This window comes from Bacillus rossius, chromosome 6, assembly GCF_032445375.1.
Source record: "Bacillus rossius redtenbacheri isolate Brsri chromosome 6, Brsri_v3, whole genome shotgun sequence".
NCBI classification, from domain to species: Eukaryota; Metazoa; Arthropoda; class Insecta; order Phasmatodea; family Bacillidae; genus Bacillus; species Bacillus rossius.
Window position 1 is genome coordinate 52547406 of NC_086334.1, and position 22555 is coordinate 52569960.

Here is a 22555-nt window from a genome sequence, read left to right on the forward strand (position 1 = left end):
TTTATACAAGTTTATAATATTAATAATTAATGTTGTTGCAACTAACCTCAACGTGTTTCTTCTTCGCAGCTGGTTTCTTCTCATCAGTTCCTGGTGTGGATTTCCTTTTCTTTGCCTCATCCTTCTTCATTGCCTCCTTCTTCTTGCGATTGTCTTCAAACTCTGCTATCAGATCTGGACAGTCTAAATTTTCTTCAGGCTCCCATGTATTATCTTCACTGCAATGGCAAATGAAAAAATAACATAAAGAGTTATACATCCTGAGTTCAAACACAACTGCCACAACACATTAATCATTAAAAGATAAGTTTTTATACTTCCATGGTTTTTGTTGTATGGCAGTGACGATGAAACAGTATGTACATCACTTTGATTACATGTCTGCTGCTCTCTAGAGGTGGTATTCACTGCATATCTTGAGACATGACGTAAAACAAGCTATACCAAGATAATCTTACATTTCCAGGTAAGGTTATTCAATTACATCCAGTCGTAAATGCAACGCGCTTCAAGTTCAGGCATCCAATGACCCGACAGAAAAATAAGGTGAATGTAAATCAATTTTGTTTCAAGTTTTGATGAGTGTTTCATACGAATTTCAAAAGTTATTAATATTATTAACTGGTCCCATATCCAAACATGAGATCAAGTCGAGTTGGTATATCGGTAGGTGGCTTTCTGAGCTAAATGAACAAAATGATGGAAATTCTTAAACCAAACGGTTTTTGATAATTTAAGTGGGTACAATATGAAAGCTAAATATTATTTATACTGGCCACTAAGTAGCTGTATCTCTCTCTCAATTTCTCATCCTTAAATTGGTTTGTGAAAACTTCTATAGGAAGGTTTGGATAGGGAGTAAATTCATTTAAGTCGTCATCGACATGGTCACGTGATGTCAGCTGTGAATGTATGTATGTAAGTGTGTACACACACACACACACACACACTCAGTGGTGCGCGAGCAGCCAGTACATATAACACAGGTAGACAAGTAATGCACACGACATATACCAATACATATTTTATTAATATGCGTCTTCAGTCCCTGTACATCAGTGCTGTACAAATGTGAATCAAATGTGTGTAAGTAGTAAAAAGTGAGTAAAAATATATCAATATTCTCATATAGATATATAGTTTGAATAACGAAGAAAACGGAGTCTTTGTAGCAATATAACCTAAAAATTAAGAGCTTCATTATTTATTTTTTTAATACCTAAAATTACTATGCAAAGCGTATTTTATAGTAATTTAGGAGCTATTTAACTAACGTGATTAAACAAATTTGTTGTGTGAGAATATTTTTTCGAAAAAATTGCGAAAAAGTCTCTGATTTTTATCAAAAATTAATTTGGATATCTAAAAATAACTGTTTGTTTATAGTTTTATGTTTTCACTTCTGTCGGCAGTCCTCACGACTGCTTTGAAATTTTTTTGTCTATATTTGTTAACATAAAATTCAACTGCTGTGAACTTTAAACCATTAAATCAGTGCACAAGGGTTATTAATACAAGCCTTGTCATGTCAGAGCTTCACACAGTAGGCATATTCAGTAAAATTCCACAAAAGCAGGTTGTCGAAATCTAATTCAGCGCAACCTGACTAATGTTTTCTTCCAGTACCTGTCTGCTTGGTGTTTGGGAGGGGAAGGTAATAAAAAGAGAAAGATGTGAGTTTCCCATGGTTGAAGTACACATGACTTTGAGCAATATAACTTGTTTCATAACAAGAAGGGATTCTAAACACAGCATTGTGCCAGATTCTTTTTACTGAAGCTCTCCTGGGTATAAATAATTTTATTTCATTTTGATGATATATGTGTTGTGATTTAAATGATGCACCCCAAGTTCGGCTACATGAGCTAGTAATTTACAATATTAAAATTTGGGCTGTTCTGATTACCAATTTTTGATATCCTTACACCAATATGATATCTCGATAACCCACTGATACCTAATGCTACAATCAACATTTACAATTACTGGCCACACTAAATATGAATAAATAATTCAAATATTTTTTTTTAATAAATATGTTTGAGAATGTAATTTTTCGAAGTCACACTTCTGTAAACATGTTTAGGAGAAATTTTAGTATTCAACAGAAATGCAATCAAATGTGCCTGCATCAAACAGAAATTTAACAGGTTGAAAGTCCAATGTCCAATGCGCATGCATGTTTCAGCTACCGTATATATAACTTTCGTGAATATTAGGGGATGTACTAAGTATATTGGTGAGCCAGATTAAACTTTAAGATAGTGAAACTATCATGGAATATAATGTAAACATGAATAGTCATATCAAGACATAATCACAACTTAAAAAATACATATAATTAATTAAGCCAAGAAAATTGTATTGGAGCAAACTTGGCATATTTAAAATTGTGTTGGTTCTCTATAAAAATTTAAATGTGGTTCTTTTAAATATTTTTCAAACTACAAGTTGTAGTCCAATAGATAAAATAAAATGAAGAAAAAAATAGTTTAACTTAAAAAAATGTGTATAAAAGTATATACACAATTACTAAAAAATTTGCATCACTCATTTATAACAAAAACATTTTCAGATTTATTTACTTATAGTTAAACAGTGCCCAAGTTACTAACTTATAATTCACCTTCAATAATTTAGTTAAAATAATTCAATAAAGATAAAATTTTCAAACTATAATAAATACATTAAAGTATTTAAAAAAAAATTACAAGACCACAATATATTTTCTCTGATACTTTGGTATCAGCCAGAGAGTTGAATATCACATACCGGCACTGGGTATCAAAACAGCCCTAGTTGAAACATACTTATATCAATGAAACAAGTAAATGATACAGCAATACTTACGTTAATATTATCCACAGCAGTTGTTTGCAGTGATGAATAATTATTATCCTGCTTAATGACTTTCAACCAAAAGTATCCAAAAGCTTTTTTTTTCTATTGCAATCCGTCTATTTCTTTTCCGTTGTACGAAGAGATGCCAGAGCTTTTAAAAGTTGTTCTTACAGATGCGAACAGAAGTAAAGAATGTTCCCTGCTGTTCCCTGCTGTTTCGAAGAGGCAAAGGCCACGCAGCAGCCGCAGCGCGCAATGCCACTGTGCCAACTGACAGCAGGTGTTAGAGGCAAGTTATTACACAGGTTGTATCAAACGCTGGACTAGTCGAAGGGTGCATGTGCAGCTAGCTGCGTGCATGTACAGATTCTCAAGAACGTGTGACTTCAGTCAATAACCTATAATCTTGCCACGGTTTGCATTCCAGAATCTCCAGTTTCGAAATAAACTAATTCCATTTGGAATAATTTTACCAGCTACTAGTTTGGCAAGATTAATCTCGCGCTTCCGTCTTATTTATTAGCTTAGTCTTCCATTTAATTTCCAAGTTTATATACTTCGTTAACTTGCTTGGTGTTTAGAAAGAAAATATTTCATTACATCACTTGCCTAAGTTCAACATAAATAATGTCTCATTTCAACTGCCGCTCCTCAGAACAGCATTTTACAGTAATGGGAAAAAAAGTTAAATAAATTAGGTTAAAAATTAAGTTACAAAAGTATATGGTACTTACTTGTAATAACAAACATTATTTAAATTCAGTTTATTCATATGATTAGATGGAATAAACTTACGTAAAGAAACTAAAAACAAACCCAACAGCTGTCATGCACATTAGTTAAACAGACTGTCAATAGATGGCACCCTTTTTAAACGATGCTGCCTTTATGACAAAATAATAATTATATTATATAACAATTATAATACAATTTTTGTACCAAAACCCATTTATTTTAGACTATTTTACATCAGGGGAATCATTAATTTTGATGAAATAATAAGGGAGATATGGCGTTTTAGAAATAATATTTTCCAGCCCAATAAATATTTATGTTACAGAAGAACTTATAGAATTTGTGAAATGTTTTTGATAGATCAATTATGTCTAGACTTTACAAAATGTTTAAATTACAAGTTATCAGTATCACAGAACTTGAACTTTTTCTTAAAGAATTCCATTTATGTAATGCTATAATGTTTGTATGACTTAAGTTTCTTCATTTGAACTAATATACCAGAATTTAATGTCCTGTTTGCAGAATAAAAAGATAGTGTGATTCCTTACTCTGGCAATGAACTGATAAAAATATGATCAGCAAAGGATCTGAATTGATTTTTTTAATTTGTTAGTTATAGATTTTGATAACAAATTTAAATCTGTCCTAATATTTTAAAGTAGCTTATATTTTGACTCTAGTGATACCTTCACCAATGAACTTACATGATTTTAAATGATTCAGTTGTATGACTAATTAGCTAAACAGATATCCTGTCTAGTAACTGTAAGTTGCTATAATATAAGAGATCCTTGTGTTTCTGAGTTACCTTATTTTGATATTATTTAATTTTACTTTTCTGAGTAAATTAGATCTTTCTGTCATACAAACTTCTTATTTATAATACATAATGCCTGAACTTCTTATTGATAATACATAGTAATACCTGAATTCAAATAAGTCAATAATATAGTTGAAACTATAATTAATTTTAAATACAAAGAGATTTTTGACTATGTGTGTTTAAGGCATAATATAAACACCATTATAGTAAACTGAGTAAATTATTGAAACTTCAAACAGTTTTTATATCACTTTAGTCTGGTAATCAAAAATATATTGCCACAGATCATTGATTGCAAATATTATTTATTTATTTATTTATTTATTTAACATTTGTTTCATGCCTGTGAATAGTTTTGTAAACCTTGGTGGTAACAAATACATTTGTTTTGAAATTCAGAGCTTAAAAGGTGATAATATTTTGGTTGTTTGTTATTTCAGTTAATGACCATTCATAAGCTACAGAAAATCTATAATATAAACTTCACTATGATATGAATTATGCTACTTAAAGAAACTGCGATGGCATGTATCTTAATGATTGAATTTTGCAGCAGTAATGTAAAAGAAAAAAACTACAATGAGCAGTATATTGAGTGTAGGTCTGAAAGTTACTCAATATGATGGTAGAGGAAGGATGGGAATTCTTTCTGAATTGGATTGAAGAACATATTATAATATAAATTTATCTAGAAACCAGCAAAGTATTAAATTGCTTGTATTCTGATGCACTAAAAAATCTATTCCCTTTGTTATATAAGTTGTTAATACGCAGATTTTGTAACATCCAGGACAGTTTAGTACAGTATAAAGAGTGCTGACAAAGAGCAAAAGCACAGTAACAAATACAGTGGAATCCGTTTATAATGACATCGAAGGGAATTGACAAACACGTCATAATAAGCGGACGTCATACAAAACGTTTTGTGGAAAAAAAAAACCTTTTTTAGGTGAATACTTATGTATTTTAATAGAGAGACTTAACATATAAACACATGTACAAACATGATACATTTATGTACATATTTTTTATTTTTAAATTAAGAAATCTGCAATTTTTGTCTGCTTTTATTTTTTCATTTTTTGTAATAACAGTCTCTAATACCATGGTCAAATTACTATCATTTTCAATATTGCTATGAACAAATCATGATAATAATTCTGCAGCCTTTAATGCCTCTTCTGCGGTAGGTAATGGTGCTTCCTCGACTTCGTCTTCCCTTTCCCCATCACTTTCGAGGTGTTCCCTAGCATCAATGTTCTGTACGATATTTTCATCGGTGTGTTCTTCGGATGTGAGAAGAGCACTATCGATGCCAACATAATCTTCCCACATTTCCGGTGCTGCTAAAGAATCTAAATTTAGGTTTCGTGACCACAAAGATAAAGGGACGTCTTCTTCATCAAATTCATGTTTTGCTGTTTGAACAGGTAAACCGTCGTGGTTTCCAATGAATCCAGCATGTTTGAAACAGTTGTGAATGGTACTTTGTGACATTTTATTCCAAGCATCATTAAACATCAGAATTGCATCTAGCACCGTTATTTTTGTAGAAGAGTTGTTTTCATTAGCATCAAGACAATTAATCATTTTGAGCACAAGGTTTTTTCTAAAATTAGTTTTGAGTGATCGTATTATTCCCTGATCCATTGGCTGTAGTACTGATGTAGTATTCGGCGGAAGGAAAGCAAGTTTTATAGACTTTAAATCTTCTTCACCAAATCACGATCCCAATTTCGAAGCCATTTTTCAAAAAGCTCTGACGTCATCCAAGCTCTACGATTGTTAGCATAATCGACAGGTAACAATTTGACACTGCTAAAATATCTTGGTTTTTGTGACTTTCCAATAACGAGCAATTTATTTATCTCTGTGCCACTCATATATGCTGCTACCATGACAGTTATTCTGTCTTTCGACAACTTGCCTCCACTACAATTCTCACCTTTAAATTTCAAAGTTTTGTCCGGCATTAATTTGTAAAACAGTCCAGTTTCATCAGCATATAAATCTCATCATCAGAAAATTGTTTTCGTAGATTCTGCCACACAGACGTCAACCAGTTTGTTGTTGAATTTTGATCAACAGACGAAGATTCACCGATAATTTTTCCCGACACAATGTTATGTCGAACTTTAAAACGACTGATCCAGTTTGCAGAACAAATGAAGTCGAGAATACCAAATGCGTGGCAAAAATATTTGCCTTTACCTGTAGCATAGGGCCGCTGACAGGTATTCCCTTGTTTCTCGTGATTTTAAACCACTGAATTAATGCTTGATCAACATTTTCTTATCACGATTTTGGAAGCCTCTTCGGTTTCAAAACATTTGAATTGAACAATTGCTTAATCCGGTTCTTGTTTTTGAAAATCACTGAGATTGTTGAATGATGCACGCCAAATTCCTTTGCGAGAGAAGAGTTTGATTCTCCATTTTTTAATCTGCATATAATTGCACCTTTGTCCTCAATCGTGAATGCTTTACAGCGTTGAGATGACATTTTTTCCACAGGATATCACAAACAACAATGCATGACCTTCAACTGTCAATTACTCACTGAGGTCCAAAACAAAAACGAGCCACGAGCCACGTCATCGGGAATTAACGAACATTGCAGAAGGTGTAAAGAATCACGTCGTCATTATAACCGGACATAATTAATTAAAAATGGGTCACAATAAGCGACATGTGACTGTAAGCAAAGTCATTATACCAGACTTATTTACAAAGAATTTTATATGAAAACCAAATTTAGTTGTGTTATTACATCATAATAGGTGGTTTGTCAATATAGGCGGTTCGTCAATATAGGCGGAGTCATAATAAACGGATTCTACTGTACATATACACCTGTCAAAACAAGACTTCTAATACTGAATACAGCCATGGCAGTGCACACTCAAAGTAATAGCTGAACATACTTTAAGCAGTAACAAGTAGCCCAAACTTACTTTGAGTAACCCTTCCACTTGAGAAGATACTCAACATGCCCATTCCGCCATCTTCGGTCCAACACTTTCTCTACAGAGTACTCTTCTGCCGGCTGGTCTACACCACCTTCTCCTTTCTCCTTATTTCTACGACTTGCACTAGTGGGACCCTCCACTGAAACAAATGATCACTCACCTGTAGTGTAATCTGCGTTCTGGCAGCACCACCTAAATAACAAAACAGGCTGCCTCATTTCCAATATTCTCACCTTACCATTGGCATAAAACTGTTTTTCAAAAACAATATCCTTTACACTAAAATATAACACACCACCATTTCTTCCAGTGACATATTTACATGGTTTCCACTAAATGTGCAAGTCAAAATATTTAAAAAGAAAATGCTGGAATACAATAGGTCACTATTTAGTGCGCAAGCTAGATTATTGAAAAGTTTACGTACAAAGTGGATGACAACAAACACAATGATAGACCATACAATAATACACTTTGTCATACTGCACAGGGTTTCACATAATTTTGTTTCAAAATTTTATTTGTTAAATATAATGTGATGTAAATGTATAGACAAAAAACATGCAACAAATCAATCTAAAAATTTATTTCTTATTTTGGTTTCAAAACATTTCGTTAATTAGGATTATAAACCTAACTTCCACAAAAATGTTTAATTATTCACATGTTAATACATAAAGAGGACAAGTCATAGAAAAAAAAATGGTCGTATGAACACTGGAAAAGATTTGGCATTTTTATGAAAATAAAATTTTGGTAACTGAACAGTTGTCATGAGATATTCACACTAAAGTTCTCAGTTATAGTGTAACCATTCAGGATGTTTACATGTTGTTTATTATTATATTTTATTATGCTGTATATTAATTGTTTATTATATTTGTTTTTAATTATTGTAATGTTTCATACTAAAGTTATTCTATTGTTATAGCGAGCCACCTATTAGGAATGTTGATGAATTCTTATTTGCAGTTTAATTTCTCCTAGATTGTTCATTATATTTATTTTTATAATTGAATCATTTCTTTCTGTGCTGAGTCTCCACTGGGACATATTCTTCTTGAAACCTGAACACAGTTAAACAGGTAAAAATTATTTCAGACAATATTTCCCAGAACTGTTTCTCTTTGGTGCCTTACTCAGTTTGAATTGGAGCTTCTAGTAATAATAAGGAAGCGTAGCAAAGAGTCTTTTTTTATCAGGACATCGGGCAAGACATCTCCCATGTGTCAGGCAGTCCCGATTCCCACAGGATCCCACACAGAAGTCAAGACCTTGCGACAACTTCTATGTAGGTTAAATTTCAGGATGTCTGCCATTTGCAGCATTAGATGTAGAGTTTAGTGAAATTCTGAAGCCGTTGCAAACTTCCGTGTTGGGCATGAACAAGACTCCAGTCTGGAAGGTTCGGCCAAGACGCCGATGACGCCCTAATCCTAGAGTATCGTCTTTGGTGAGAGTGTCCCAAATTCCTAGCAGTTTTCAGTAAACTGGAGGAGTTGCTGTGGCTGAGTTCCTGATGTCCACAGTTGTAGTTTTAGCTCATTCTACATCACTATAGCTGATGTTCATGGAAACTGTGCTGGCCTCAAAGATGTCCTGTAGTCAAAGATTTCTCAGCTCTACCAAACCCCGCGTATTTTGCAGCACTTTAGTGTGGTGAAAGTGTTTTTGAATGTTGATTCAGATAACCCAGAAATTCATACTTAAATCTTTAAGTATTACTAATCATTCAAGGGTAGCTCACTTAAATACTATATCTTACACGAGGTAAAACTTCAGTTATTTGCATAAATTGATATAAACATATTGCTACTTAAACTGAATAATTTCAATATTGTAAGGAAATATATATATATATGTGTCTCATCTTTGAACTTTCAAATTAAATGTTTTGTTCCAAATCAAATAATAATAATAGTAGTAGTAGTAGTAGTAGTAATTATTTTTTCACATTTACTTCATTTATATATAATTCATAATAATTTAAATGTCATTTTATTTTTTGGGTTCCTATATGTTCATTATGTATTAACATTGCATACACTATATTCAACACACCACACTACTTTCATCATTTTACTACAAAGATATTTTCTGTGGGCTTGTAGAGGCACATAGTTAATATATTTTGCATATAGCACTGGCTGTGCCACCAGTCGTGTCCAGAATTAATGGCGCAGCCTTACACGGGGCCATCGTTAGGTTTGTCATTTTGTCTTGTCTTGACCTTCAGAAGTTCTTAGCTTTGCAAGGAGAAATAAAGTATGTCTGGCGACGAAGCTCGGTATTTTCTGACAAAGAGGAAGAATGCAATATGTCAGCAGGGAAAGTAAGCAATGCTGGTAGTGACTTAATAAACTCAGACAGACACGTAGCAGGAAACGTAGACAAACACACAGACAAAGAGCAATTACCGCTCCAAACCGAGGAAACTAGTACATCATGTGCGTTAGCTGAATCACAGCACAGAAACACACACGTCATTACCATGGAAGAATTTAGTAAGGCCTTTAATACATTTTTGTTCCAACTAAACGCATCATTAGCTTTGCTTTCCCACCAACAAACCGAAGCAGCGGAACAGCTAGCGGCTAAACAAAAAAATTATTTCCGACAAAATATCTCAGTAACAGGCGGAACAAAACAAAATTATTTACAACAAAATATCTCAAACAGGCAGAACAAAACAAAATTATTTCCGATAAAATGTCGCAGCAACAGGCTGAAGCGGCGGAACATAGCCAAATTCTTTCTGATAAGTTGTCGCGTAGAAAGGTTGAGATAACCGAAAGCGTCAGTAAAATGCAGACTGAGAATTTAGCTAGTATTGATGCTAAAATTACAGACATTTCACAGCATACCACCGCACAAATACATGACACGCATAAAGAAATTCAATATTTCCGTGACTCTGTAACAGCGAAGTTTTCACAAGTCAACAATCAGACGCTACACAACAGCACGTTGATCACACTGAGTTGACATGAAAAGAAACGGCCAAGAATACAGCCAACAAGCAAATTACTCAATACTCTCAACCCGTTGAAACAAATTTTGAGCAAGTACGAAAATAAAACTACCGAATAATTAAAAATCGGAGATTATAAAATTAATAACTTGGAAACACGTGCAGAAGATAACGTTGCATGCTCCTGATGCGCAACCAACATGCATGCCGACAACTTTGCCAACTGCGCAGTACACCGTGTCTTCGCCAATGCACTCCGACAGCCGATTTAATTGTTGGATGCGGTCACCGCATTAAACCATTCTTCACGTTAATGGGCCAAGGAAATGCCCACAAATGAGGCCAAATCTAACGAGAATAAGTTTTTGAAGAATATGCTTCCAGATTTAATTTAACAAAAAGTGAAAAGCTACAAAGCCTGAATGCTAGTTTGAAAAGTACAGCATACTATCGGAGGGAAGTTCACCAGACTAATATAACTTTCTAAGAAAATTTCATACAATTATTTTTGCAGCCATATTAGAGTTTGACAATACAAGGCAACCTCAGCGTGCAGTTGCATAGCGAAAGGTCACAAAATCTGTCACTAGAGTCTCACATTAGTGACATGTTTGAGATGACTCATTACTTAGATCTGGTGATGAGCGATGATGAATTCATCGCTATGGTGCTTGGACAACTGCCAGTGCAATGACATATGGCCTAGTGATAAAGGTTAGCAGAAATATCTTACCAACCAAAATGGTATTGCATGATGCAGGAACAAAAAAAGACATAAATGGACAAATATAAAAATTAAAAATTTAATTGAGTTCTAAGTTAAGTTCAGATTTTTTATTCTGAATGACAAGCTACGGTTCCAGTGCTGTTTGCAAAAGATGAACAATTTTGTATGATTATTATTTTGAACTGTAATATCCTGCCTCTTATTAGAACAGACAATTATTCATGAAGCTTGATTATAGATATCATATAATGCAAAAAAAAAAAAAAAAAAAAAAAAACACTGCCCAGTAGATACTTCCTTACGAGAAAATAAGACAAGAACTCATGAACAACTGTCCCCCTAAAATAATTATTAAAGAAGTATTGAGACTAAACATATTCAATTTTACAATAATTTTTATGAATAATGTATTGAAAATTATTTGCAGCCAAGCAACAATTCAGAGAATAACGTGTCTTGAAAAAAAGACCTGTGAAAACTCTGTTTACAATGACATTCCCTTTAATTAATAAAAGGCCAGTGGCTTAGTGTTATATAATTTACATATGTCAAAAAATCAGTCTCCTCCATTTTGTAAACTAACAGTAGCCTAATGTTGGAATCAAATTAGTGCAACGAAGATGAAGCAAAGATTTCTAACCAATCACCTTTAACACATCTATGATGTCAGAGCAAAAATTGGTGGAAACGAGAGTGTCCAGATTATAAATATTTTATATTTCCATCCCATAGTATACGTGGTGTTACTGAAACATGTGTCAAAATTTTATGTTTGAAAGATGGTTCAACTGCTGCATTGGTAGTTCTATTAATTTTTCTTATATGTGTAATGTTTTGTTTACTAAATTTAACTGTGAAATCCCTCAAATATGTTTAGTACAGCAATTTTTACAATTATTTTTTAAATTTTTATTAAATAAATGACTCTCTCAAACATATTTATTAAAAAAAAAAAACCTGCAAGCATTAATGGATGGTGTGTGTGCAACAGCAAAAAACATTTTATATTCAATTTTTTATGTTTGGTTGTCGTACGGGTAAAAACCATTCCACTCTCATAGAAGTACATATTATATTGCAAACTAAATGTTACTTTTATTTATTCTTGGTTTTTTTCTTTGTCTTACATGTATTTTATGCAATTGTTCTTTATAATTCCTTACTGCACTAAAATATGTTTTGCCTGCAGTTATTTCTCTAAGCATTGAGCTTGTTTAATTATTCATATTTTGTTTGAACCCACCAATGTTAATTTAGGTTTTTAAGCTTATATCACAGAATAAACAATTGGTAACAGAAGCGACAAAATGTGTTTTTATCCTTGGTTAGTGCGTACCAGCAATCTGATGCTCTCGGGGCGTACACGAATGTAAACAAACAATGTTTTTCCATTGAAAGTAAGGGGCGTATGATTTAATGAATAGTTTGTGTGGTAGTAAATACAATAATTCGTCATAATTTCACGAATATGTTTGAATTCATAGTATTTAGAGTATTCATGCGTGATTCCAATCAACATTATTCTTTTGTATTGGAATAAATAAGCTAGTTCGTGCGCATTCTAGCCTTTTGTTCCGTGATTCAGGTAATTGTGCAGTAAATGCCGAACAAATTTATTTCAGAAAGAATGCATAATTTTTGGTGTAACTCGTAGACATGTTATTAAATAATGATTGAAAGCCAGTAGGCGTCTTCTTGTCCATCTTGTTTGCTGGAAAGAATGAGTGATATTTGTGTAACTCTGTGCTTACTGCCATGCAACGTGTCTCGATGCCTTTATTTATTTTTTGCCACAATGCACCTAAGACTACAGCAATCAAAATGTAGAGTGATTTTTGTCTATAATTTAATATGAGTGTACACGTTTGTACAAAAATATTAGACAACAAACAAAAAAACCTTGCATAATGTTAATCAATGTACGCAAATGTGAAGCCTACATAATTAAATCATTTAAAATGCCAGAATTCACTCGCAATCACTAACTAATACAGTACTTAACTCAAATCCGACTAAACTGCTATCCCAGTATTGGCTAAACGCGCCCCGAAAAGATGGCGACTGAAATATAAACAAACAATGAGCGAGTACGCGCGTAAACCCACTTTGTCGCTTCTGTTACCAATTGTTTATTCTGTGCTTATATTGTGTTATAGGAGGTTGAAATTAAAAGGCTGATTGCTATTGGCGGTAAGGCCCTTTCCTCTGATTAGATAATTTATTTTGTTGGTGTTGTTTTCATTTTCACACCATATCTTTAAGAATTGTGGATAGGAATTAAAAGGTTTCCATTTTGGAAAACTGTAGTAATTGTTCCATAGTCGTATCGAAAGGATATATTAAAACTAGCTCCTGCATGAAAGACTTCTGGTTAAGTTCAAGATACTTATGGTAAGCAGTGCAGTGGAAGCCGTTCCTATATTGATCAACGAATATCTGTAATATATATATTTATAACTCTCTACTATTACAACAAATAAAAAGAAGTTGAAGGAAGTGCCATTCAGCGGACATTCTACGTTGTTATAAGAGGAGTTAGACATCATCGAAGAATAATTACAAAACTTCCTAGAAAAGGAGTAAATTGTCTTAGGGTACTACAACTCAAATGAAGAGGTAGAAACTCCTAGAGCTGTCTGTCAAATCTGCAGCAGCGACTAGCTGATTACTACAAAGTCGTTTGATTAAAGAAACTACGAAGAAGCTATGTCAGTCCAGCATCCCAAAGGAGGGATGTCATTCTGTTGGCGGAGTACCACGGAATAGCAGACCTCTAGGACATCACTGCCGAGTTAAACTTCAATTCCTGCTGTATCAACATTAGTCGATCCAGAACTGCCAAACCCGAAAAAGTACGTTCACGTCATCCGCAGCCGCAGCTCGAAATTGCAGAATGGAGGCCTAATCCAAGAGGTCATGGTCGTCACCATATTCCGGTATGCATCTGAGTTGGGTCATTCTCCCCAGATAAACGCCTGGATCTTCGTACCCTTAATTATAGTCGAACACGATACTAAACTTTTCATGATTTAAAGTATTAATATGTCCCGTGACAATATTGTTATTTTGAATAATTTTTTTTTAATTTCAAAACTAGTGAACTGCCTCCTAAGTTCCACCTCCAAGACGCTAAATAACCCATGATATGATTTTGCTATAGTAATTTACCGTAACCTGTCTTGTAATGTTAAACATAAAACGGATGGTGTCTGTTTTCCCCTTATAAATACTAGAGTAAATTTAATAATATTGGTTGAGTTAACCTTTGTGCTTATATTAGTGTTCACCTTCCAGTGGCCCGTTTGCTGAACCACTGAGCACACTTAGCTCGAGCATTTGAAATAAAAAGTTTTACACTTATAATTAAATTTTAAATTGAATCTGATAAATATTCAGAACACCATAGATGCAGCACACGTAACTGATCTCCCTTTGATTATGAAAATAATGATTTGAAATATTTGTTTTGATAGCAGATCGGGAGAATTTAGCATAGTGTTGACAGAACTGAGCCTGTGATAACCGAGACCATCTGTTATTCAAATTAGAATTAAGAAACAGGGTTTATGAGTGATAGTGTTTAATGTGTATATTGTTTATGTTTTGTGAAAGTGTGTAGTCACTGGAGTACTCTGACCCTAAATAATTACACACAATATTCTACACTTAATTTGTATTTTATTCCAAGTATATTTTATGACCCTGAGCACATAAAATGTTTAGACATAAATGACATCTTGAACACTTATTACATTATTTAAATTTCAGGTTAAAGTCAGAGATTACGGCAGTTCTGTTCATTTCAATTGTGCTGTGGTTTTGCCTTTAGAATAGAAAGATACACTAGTCAGTATAAGTCTTTCGAACCATTACCTCAAGGGGCAGCTAGCTCCACAGTAGGTTCCCAATAACCAATTATGCAATATTTTGCTGTCGCATTGCCATCTTCGCACTGTGCAGTCGCTGTATTGTGATTCTAGCCTCACGATATTGTCGACCTGGCTTTTACTGGCTTAAAATTGCTGTTATACGAAACACTATCTGCTGATTTGTCGTTTGGCTACAAATACTATAACAACATTTAATTTTTAAAAATAAGTTCTGAACTTGATTTTTAATCATGTATAACACCTTTACAATACACTTTAGGTATAAAGTTGTACATACGTGTTGGTTTTATTTCTTGTAAGGAATCACTTGCCAGACACTGCTAGTGCTGTTTTAAATCATTCTATATACATTTTTTTCAGTATATTTCATTTCAATTACTTGATTTCATCTTCACCTATAACAAATACTTCTATTTGAAAATGTAGGTGGGTAGGCAACAATCAATCCATATTTCAGCATAGTGCTAAAATTTGGATTTGGCATTTCTGTCAATTCTCAATTTGGCATTGTCATCATTTATGATTCAGCATTATTTGGATGTTGTTGTACCTCTAGGGTATCCATAATAATACTTTAGTTCATTTCAGTTTGTTCTTGTGGCATCATCCCATGGTATAAAGCACTTCTCAAATTTTTGGCATTGCGGTTAATTTGCCATTCAGCTATGTGGTTTTTTGGAATTTATTATTGTACTTTTATGGTAACAACCTCTTGAATAGTGTGTAAAAAGTCTTTAGATAAACATTTTTGAATTTACATTGAATACAACCCTTGGCTACAGTCAAATGTTTCTCAAAATCAACAGTTTCAATTTTATAAATAATTCGTGACTCAGTTGTCACTTAAATAACCTGCATCTTAATAATTACAGCAAAAGCAGTGTTAATACTTAACTTATGCAAAGAAAAAAATTGCAATATAAAAATTTATTTCAAGGAAGGGTAAGAGCAACAAATTTATCTACAGAATAAATTTTCACACGCAGCAACTTATACACGTTCAGAAACAACAAATAGAGTTTATGGCATTTGTAGGTAAACACTATGCAGGCAAAAAAAATTTTTCACTGTCCACTTGCAAATTATTGAAGTTCTTTGGCAACAAACCACTGTAATCTAAAAAATATATTTTCTATCACAATTTTGGCAAGAAATTTAGGGAGTGTATACAATAACTGGCTTTTATAAGAACGTACTACCATGGCATGAATTATGATAAGAACATTTGAAAAGTAACAAATTAAAAACTGATAATCACGTTTTAATTTACAGATTTTGAATGTAGCTCGTTAAAACTATTGACTGCTTGGTTATTAAATATATATTTTTTTAATTAATAAATTTTTATTAATGCAGATAGGTGTACTGCAGAACCATTATAATCAAATGTCCAGTATACGAAAATAAATTATCTCTAATTTTATATAAATACAAAAAACAAACACAAACTTACACAATAAGAAATCAAATATTTTAACTTACTTTTTGGCATTAAATGAAACTAGGTGTACTTATTGAAGACTAGGCGTATTTATCGAAGATAGAATACAACTCAATCGGAAACTGACCCACAATGCTTCTATATTAAATTCCTGGAAAAAAAAAAAAGAACTCAATAAAATTATGTATCTAAATTATTTCCTGCATTACAGTTATTTGGTGTACTTAACATACACAACATAAAATGCTATAAAAACATTTTCAAACAATTAAATGCAATAAACTTATCTTAAAAATATATCCTCATCAACAATGTTTCTTAGACAGGTCAAGTTAAAGTCATTTTAAGCTGCTTGGGATAGCTAATACTGAGGAAGTAAAACAATTATTTTAAAATTATGTTGTATAAAGTTTTATAAAATACATATAGCAATAAACAACTTGGTTGGGATCAGTTATTAGGATATCATGAATGGCCAAAAATATAGTTTGTACATATTTAATATGGTTCTGATATTCAGATATAATATGTAGAAAGCAAGTCAGGAATTGACCAACAAACTTCATTACAAAATAATAAGTTGAAAACATAAAACATCTTATGGTCTAAAGTGCTTCCCAAGGATAGTACACACCTTGCTGAACAAACATTTTTGTTAAAATAATAATAGAGAAACAACATCTAATAAAATGTATTTTATTAAGGCATTGCTCGCAATTATATCAATGAAATTATTTTATAACAGGATGGTTGAAGAACTTTGTAACATTTTCCAGACAGTGTTCATATCCAACTTAAAAAAAAAACACCAGCCTTGATAAGCACTTCAGATCTTAAGTCGTAGTATGTTATCAACTAATTTTTTTTCTGCTGAACCTGCAGTCAAAATTTATCAGTCAAATTCTGACTCAACTTGAATAAACACCATGAATGCAGTAGTTTGGATATATGCAATCGGTCACAAACAGAGGGAACTATCTTTTAATACAACTATAAACACAGCTAAAATTCCAAAATATTTAATTGCAATTTAATGACCAACTACAACAATTATAAATAAACAAAAACTTTAATAAGCCATGTTGTCTTAAAATAAAATTGATATTCATAAATTATACATTTCATTTTGCAATGCTGGAAAATTTCATAATCTCTTAACCCTTAATACCCAAGGTGTGGTCTCCGAGACATGTTATCACATGTAATTGTTTTCCCGAATCACGTCTTGTACAGCACTACCCCCGTCTACCTTCCTTCTCAATCGTTCCCATTCAAGACCCACATCAGTAACGCTACAGCTACCTGGCAGGCCGTGTTACACTGTGTTAAGTTTCGAAGCAGTCTCTGAGACAGCACGTCAGGGTAAGCGCCATGGATCGCAACCACAGAGCGCAGAGGAAAATTTGTGCTGATGATCCCAATTTCTAAGCCATCACCAGTCAGTAGCTTCAGAAAGATGAAGAAGACTAATGATGCTGATGACTAAGTTGCCATTCACAGTGAACATTTCAGCCAAAGAAGACAACTAACACAAATGACAGTGGAGATTCAACATTACAGGAATAAACAGAAAACTCAGTTCAAAATTACTATGGTATAACTGGTACAAATGGGCATTTAGCCCATTTACAACTCACAATTACTTTTAATATTATAAAAGAAAAACTTAATAAGAAAACATGCTGATATGATCCTAAAAAGAGAAGAGAAATGAGTTACCTGTTACTTGTGTAAAAATCCTGTGTATTTGGTATGCACTAAAAAAAGTGTTGTGTTAAAAAAATCACTTATGTGTTTTTTACCATTTGTAATTTTTTTAATGTTGATTTATAATTATTTTTTTAAAAAAAATGGGAATGTCATTTAAGAGTTAGTGTAAGATTGAAAATAATTTATCCTAACTTGCAGCATACAATTTTTTTTATTAATTTCAGTTCTGTGTAATATTTTTTAAAAATAAATGCAAAGGTTTAATTTTGTCATACTTGATCAATACACTTTTCATATACATAATTATAATTATTGTAGAAAATATGAAGAGATAAGAGTAAAATTATTAAATATCCATGATCAGGCAGTTTAAAATGATAAGTGTTTGTATTTTATTAAGTTCTAATACTTCAGCAGTCTCACAGACCACACCTACGGGACTGTGCGCGAAAATTGACTACACACAGCAAAACTGCAGGTATGCAATTATACGGTTCATACCCTCTTAGGCAATCAAAAATTAAGGAGTTTTTAAGGACCCCTTTACTTCATGTTCTTCACCACTATCAAGAGGTAGAAAACTATTTGTAATGTCATCAAATCCCTTAAAAACATGAGTCAATGCACAAAAAACAAATTTGATGGTTTGTTCAATTCTGACAGATAACTTGTCACATAGTTATCTCTGGAACACACATACAACCCAAGCACAGTGTCCATCTGAAATTTGGTTAAATTACATTTAATTTATAAAATCAAAGTAAGACAGTAAAACACATCTTTTAAGTTTAAAGGCAAGATAAAACAATACAAAAAAAAATTAAATTTTTTTTATACACATAACATTGCCGGAAATTCACTAATTACACAGTGCATTCACATGTTGGAAACAAAATAACATTAAAATGCCCACTTTTTCCATTAGTTGAACGCTATCATCTTTAATAAGTATTTTTTTTATTCTTAGTGAAATGTAAAGACTTCCAAGGGCCCTTATTTAATTAAATAAAAATTACTGACTTTTTAAGGATATTGAGGCGTATGAACCCTGAATTCATTACACAGATTGGCAAAATATACATGGCAATGGTTACAATATCAGATCTAACGGACAATGGAGTTGTCAGTACACGACATCAGTGGGCAACTCTTCTGAGGCAAGTACGACCACAGTTCTCGTGACTGGCCTACAATATCATGCAGATCAGTACAAGGTCACAGTTGACTCAACTAATGTTCCATCATGGACAGATTGGGAGATTGAGCTGCCAATGGCAGCCTAGTGGATGCAAGTCAAAACAGAACTAAATAGTACTACATTGCATATAAGATACTTTTACTAGCCTTTTGAATAAAAAAAAGTGTCTACAATTAAAATAATGTTATTTAATATTTTTATTACAATTCATGTTCAAAATAATTCTTTTTTGCAAGTCAAAACAGAACTAAATAGTACTACATTGCATATAAGATACTTTTACTAGCCTTTTGAACAAAAAAAAATGTCTAGAATTAAAATAATGTTATTTAAAATTTTTATTACAATTCATGTTCAAAATAATTCTTTCTTCTTTAAGTTGAAAATGAAACTTACCATAATTAAGTCCATAATCAATAAATAAATTATTGATTTTCCTTTCATTGAAAAAGTAAACCAAGTGCTCCTGAAGTTATTTTGTATTAATTAACAATATTTAGTACAGCAAAAGGCCTCAAGTATGGTATGTATTTTGTCCCAATTTACAAGAATCCCAACCAGGCATTTGCACAGAGTGCTGTTTTTAGAAGCTGGAGAATTTAAAGTGCAAAATTAAAAAAATTGATTTTTTTTGTAAAAAATTAAAAGTCAAGGAGAACTGTTGGTTTTTACTAACTATTGCAATATGCTTAAAAATATTATGCCTTAAACCAAATACTTCAGAAATAGATTAAAAACTCATTTAACAATATACAGTATATTCAAGTTTTATTACTGTAGTTATACCAGCCATATTAAAACTACAACAACCATTTATTATATTTAAGTAAGAAAACAAAGCCTGTCTTTGAAAAACCTTAGTATTTAATAATTACATAATGTGTTGTTTTAAAACTGATAATTAATAAGCTTGAATTATGATGATGTGGGAGAACTGGAAAAGGAACCAGGAGGAGGGGGCTAAGGATTATCTGCCCAGAGCCAGCTACCTGAACTAGGGGCCTGGCACTATTGCTGAATTATTGAATGGCGACATTGAATATATATAATGTATAGAAGTCGCGAGCCCAGGTTAAATTTTCTGCCCGGTTTCTCAGTAGAATTGTTGTAGTTCCAAGCTCCGCCGCTGCGATCGCTTTCATCGCTGGGTATCGGCCGTATACGCCCCTGGCGGTATTTGGCAGAACTAGGTTAACCAGCCAGTCGTGACATCATCCTTCACTTCCCCCCCCCCCTCGAAAATCCCAGACCAACGATTCAAATTACCCGGCAGGTCTTATCAGCATCGTTAGGCGACCTTGAAGAGGAGCTTCCCTTACCGTCGTTTGAGAATGATGAAATCCCAAAAGAAGCTAGCCACGGAAATCACTGAATGATGGGATTCTGTACCCGAGTGAAGTGAAAATTAGCTATTAAAACTTTGTATTGGGCCAATAGTCAGTGTTACGTTCAAAATATGGTTTTATTTTAAAAGTAAAATACTTATTTAAACTATATTTCGCGTTTGTACAAATTTACTTTTAGATATTGGCAAGGAAAATCAACATACCTTAAACAACCTTCTCTTATTCAACGTTATCTATTAAGTAGTAAAAGGGGTAGATATTATTTTTAAAAATAAAAAAAAATGTAACCCACTAAATCAGTATTGGCAAGATATATATATAAATTCAATATTAAAATACGCACATTAAAATTTTTTGTAATTAACTTTTTTTGGTAAAAAAAATTCAGGATGATTTTGGTTTAATTGGTTTACGTATATTGCTATATTTTCTAAATCACATAGAAAAGGGAAAACAGTGCATCAGTGAAAATTCAAAAAATTAGTTGAAGTAATACTAGCCATACCAAAAGATCAATATGCGAGATGAAATTTGGTAACTGCTCTACATTTCAAATAAAAATGCATTGGTTTCATGAATACTGAAATGTTTGCGTAATAAGGCATATTATGTTATTATACTAAGCATGACTATAACTAAAAAAATTACAGTAATTTAAAACGATGGCAGTCTTAACATACAATAAGTGCGCGAGTCTTAGTTTATTTTTTAATTGGCTTCTTCGTCAGATGGAAAAGAGTTAAGATTTCATCAAGGAAAAATATATTCTCAAAGTCACTAAACCGGGAGATAGAAAATAAGGTAGGTACTTAATTTTAAATAAAAGTTAAAATAGACTTACGCTAAACCAATTAAAAATAAGTCGTAAAAATATTTTTATTTATTAAATATGTTCTATACTTGACAGTTCTTTGTGTATAATTCTTCAAAAATCTTTGAAATTTAATACATATTTTCTTAAAATGGTAGAATATCAGCAATACCCGGAAATTACGTGAGCAAAGCCACGGGTTATTAGATACACTTTTATTATAAAATAAAAACAATTATGCATTTGTAGTTCACGAATGTGATATTTTGTTTATTGCTTCACAACATTCATTTGCCAGTCTCAAATTTCATCGTACCACTTGTCAGAAATGTCACCAAAAATGAGAGATAGTTTTTTTTGACGAATTTCAATTACGAGGAAACCTTTCGCAAGACTTTTTTCTTCGCAGTAGTCACTGGGACACCATTAATTTAAATCCACTAAGATAATAAAATTGTATGTATAATGATTTGTTTTTGTATATTTATATAACTTCCCAACCAATTTTTAATGATTTTCATGTGAATAAAAACTTGTAAAGCAATTTAATTAACTGTGTCATAATACTTCTGATTAGATGGAAATACAAACTTTTAATCAGTAATATACGATGATAAAAATATGTATTATTGCAAAATAATATTCACTGTTCAAATGCAAATTTAAATAGATTATTCATACATGTTTCCTGCTAATTAATGGTTTAAAATAATAATTTTTTAGTATAAAATCATTTTTCTCTTGTGTTAAAATGGGTTGCTAAAATGAGGAATTATAAATATGTCACTTACTAAGTCCGTGCACAGATTTACACAAAACAGCAATGTAAATAATCTTTTTTGGTAGTTTCTAATTTTGTGCCCTGGATAACATGAATTTGGTTTAATTCATACCAAAGTGAATTTTTTGAACAACTTAAATTGATGTCATAAATAAATATTTATTTTATATTAAAAATCCACAAACAGTTTTTAAAATATAATATTTATCACGCCAGATGGAATAATAAACAAAAAATAGCTCTTATATGTTGTCTGTGTTTAAAGAATTGTATTATATTTCATGGAAATAATATTTACCTTTCGGTTATT

The 22555-nt window shown here is 32.3% G+C and overlaps 1 protein-coding gene across 1 annotated transcript in view; it reads right to left on the reverse strand.

Annotated features, from left to right (window-relative positions):
* LOC134533186 (chromobox protein homolog 1-like) overlaps nucleotides 1–22555 on the reverse strand; it is a 51919-nt gene that overhangs the window by 15840 nt on the left and 13524 nt on the right. Inside the window, exons 2-4 of the mRNA XM_063370553.1 lie at nucleotides 16441–16550; nucleotides 7356–7509; nucleotides 47–218 (exon numbers count right to left, since the gene is read on the reverse strand). Coding sequence (XP_063226623.1) covers nucleotides 47–218; nucleotides 7356–7509; nucleotides 16441–16450 — 336 coding nt within the window. The 5' untranslated portion in view covers nucleotides 16451–16550. The remainder of the gene's footprint in view (nucleotides 1–46; nucleotides 219–7355; nucleotides 7510–16440; nucleotides 16551–22555) is intronic.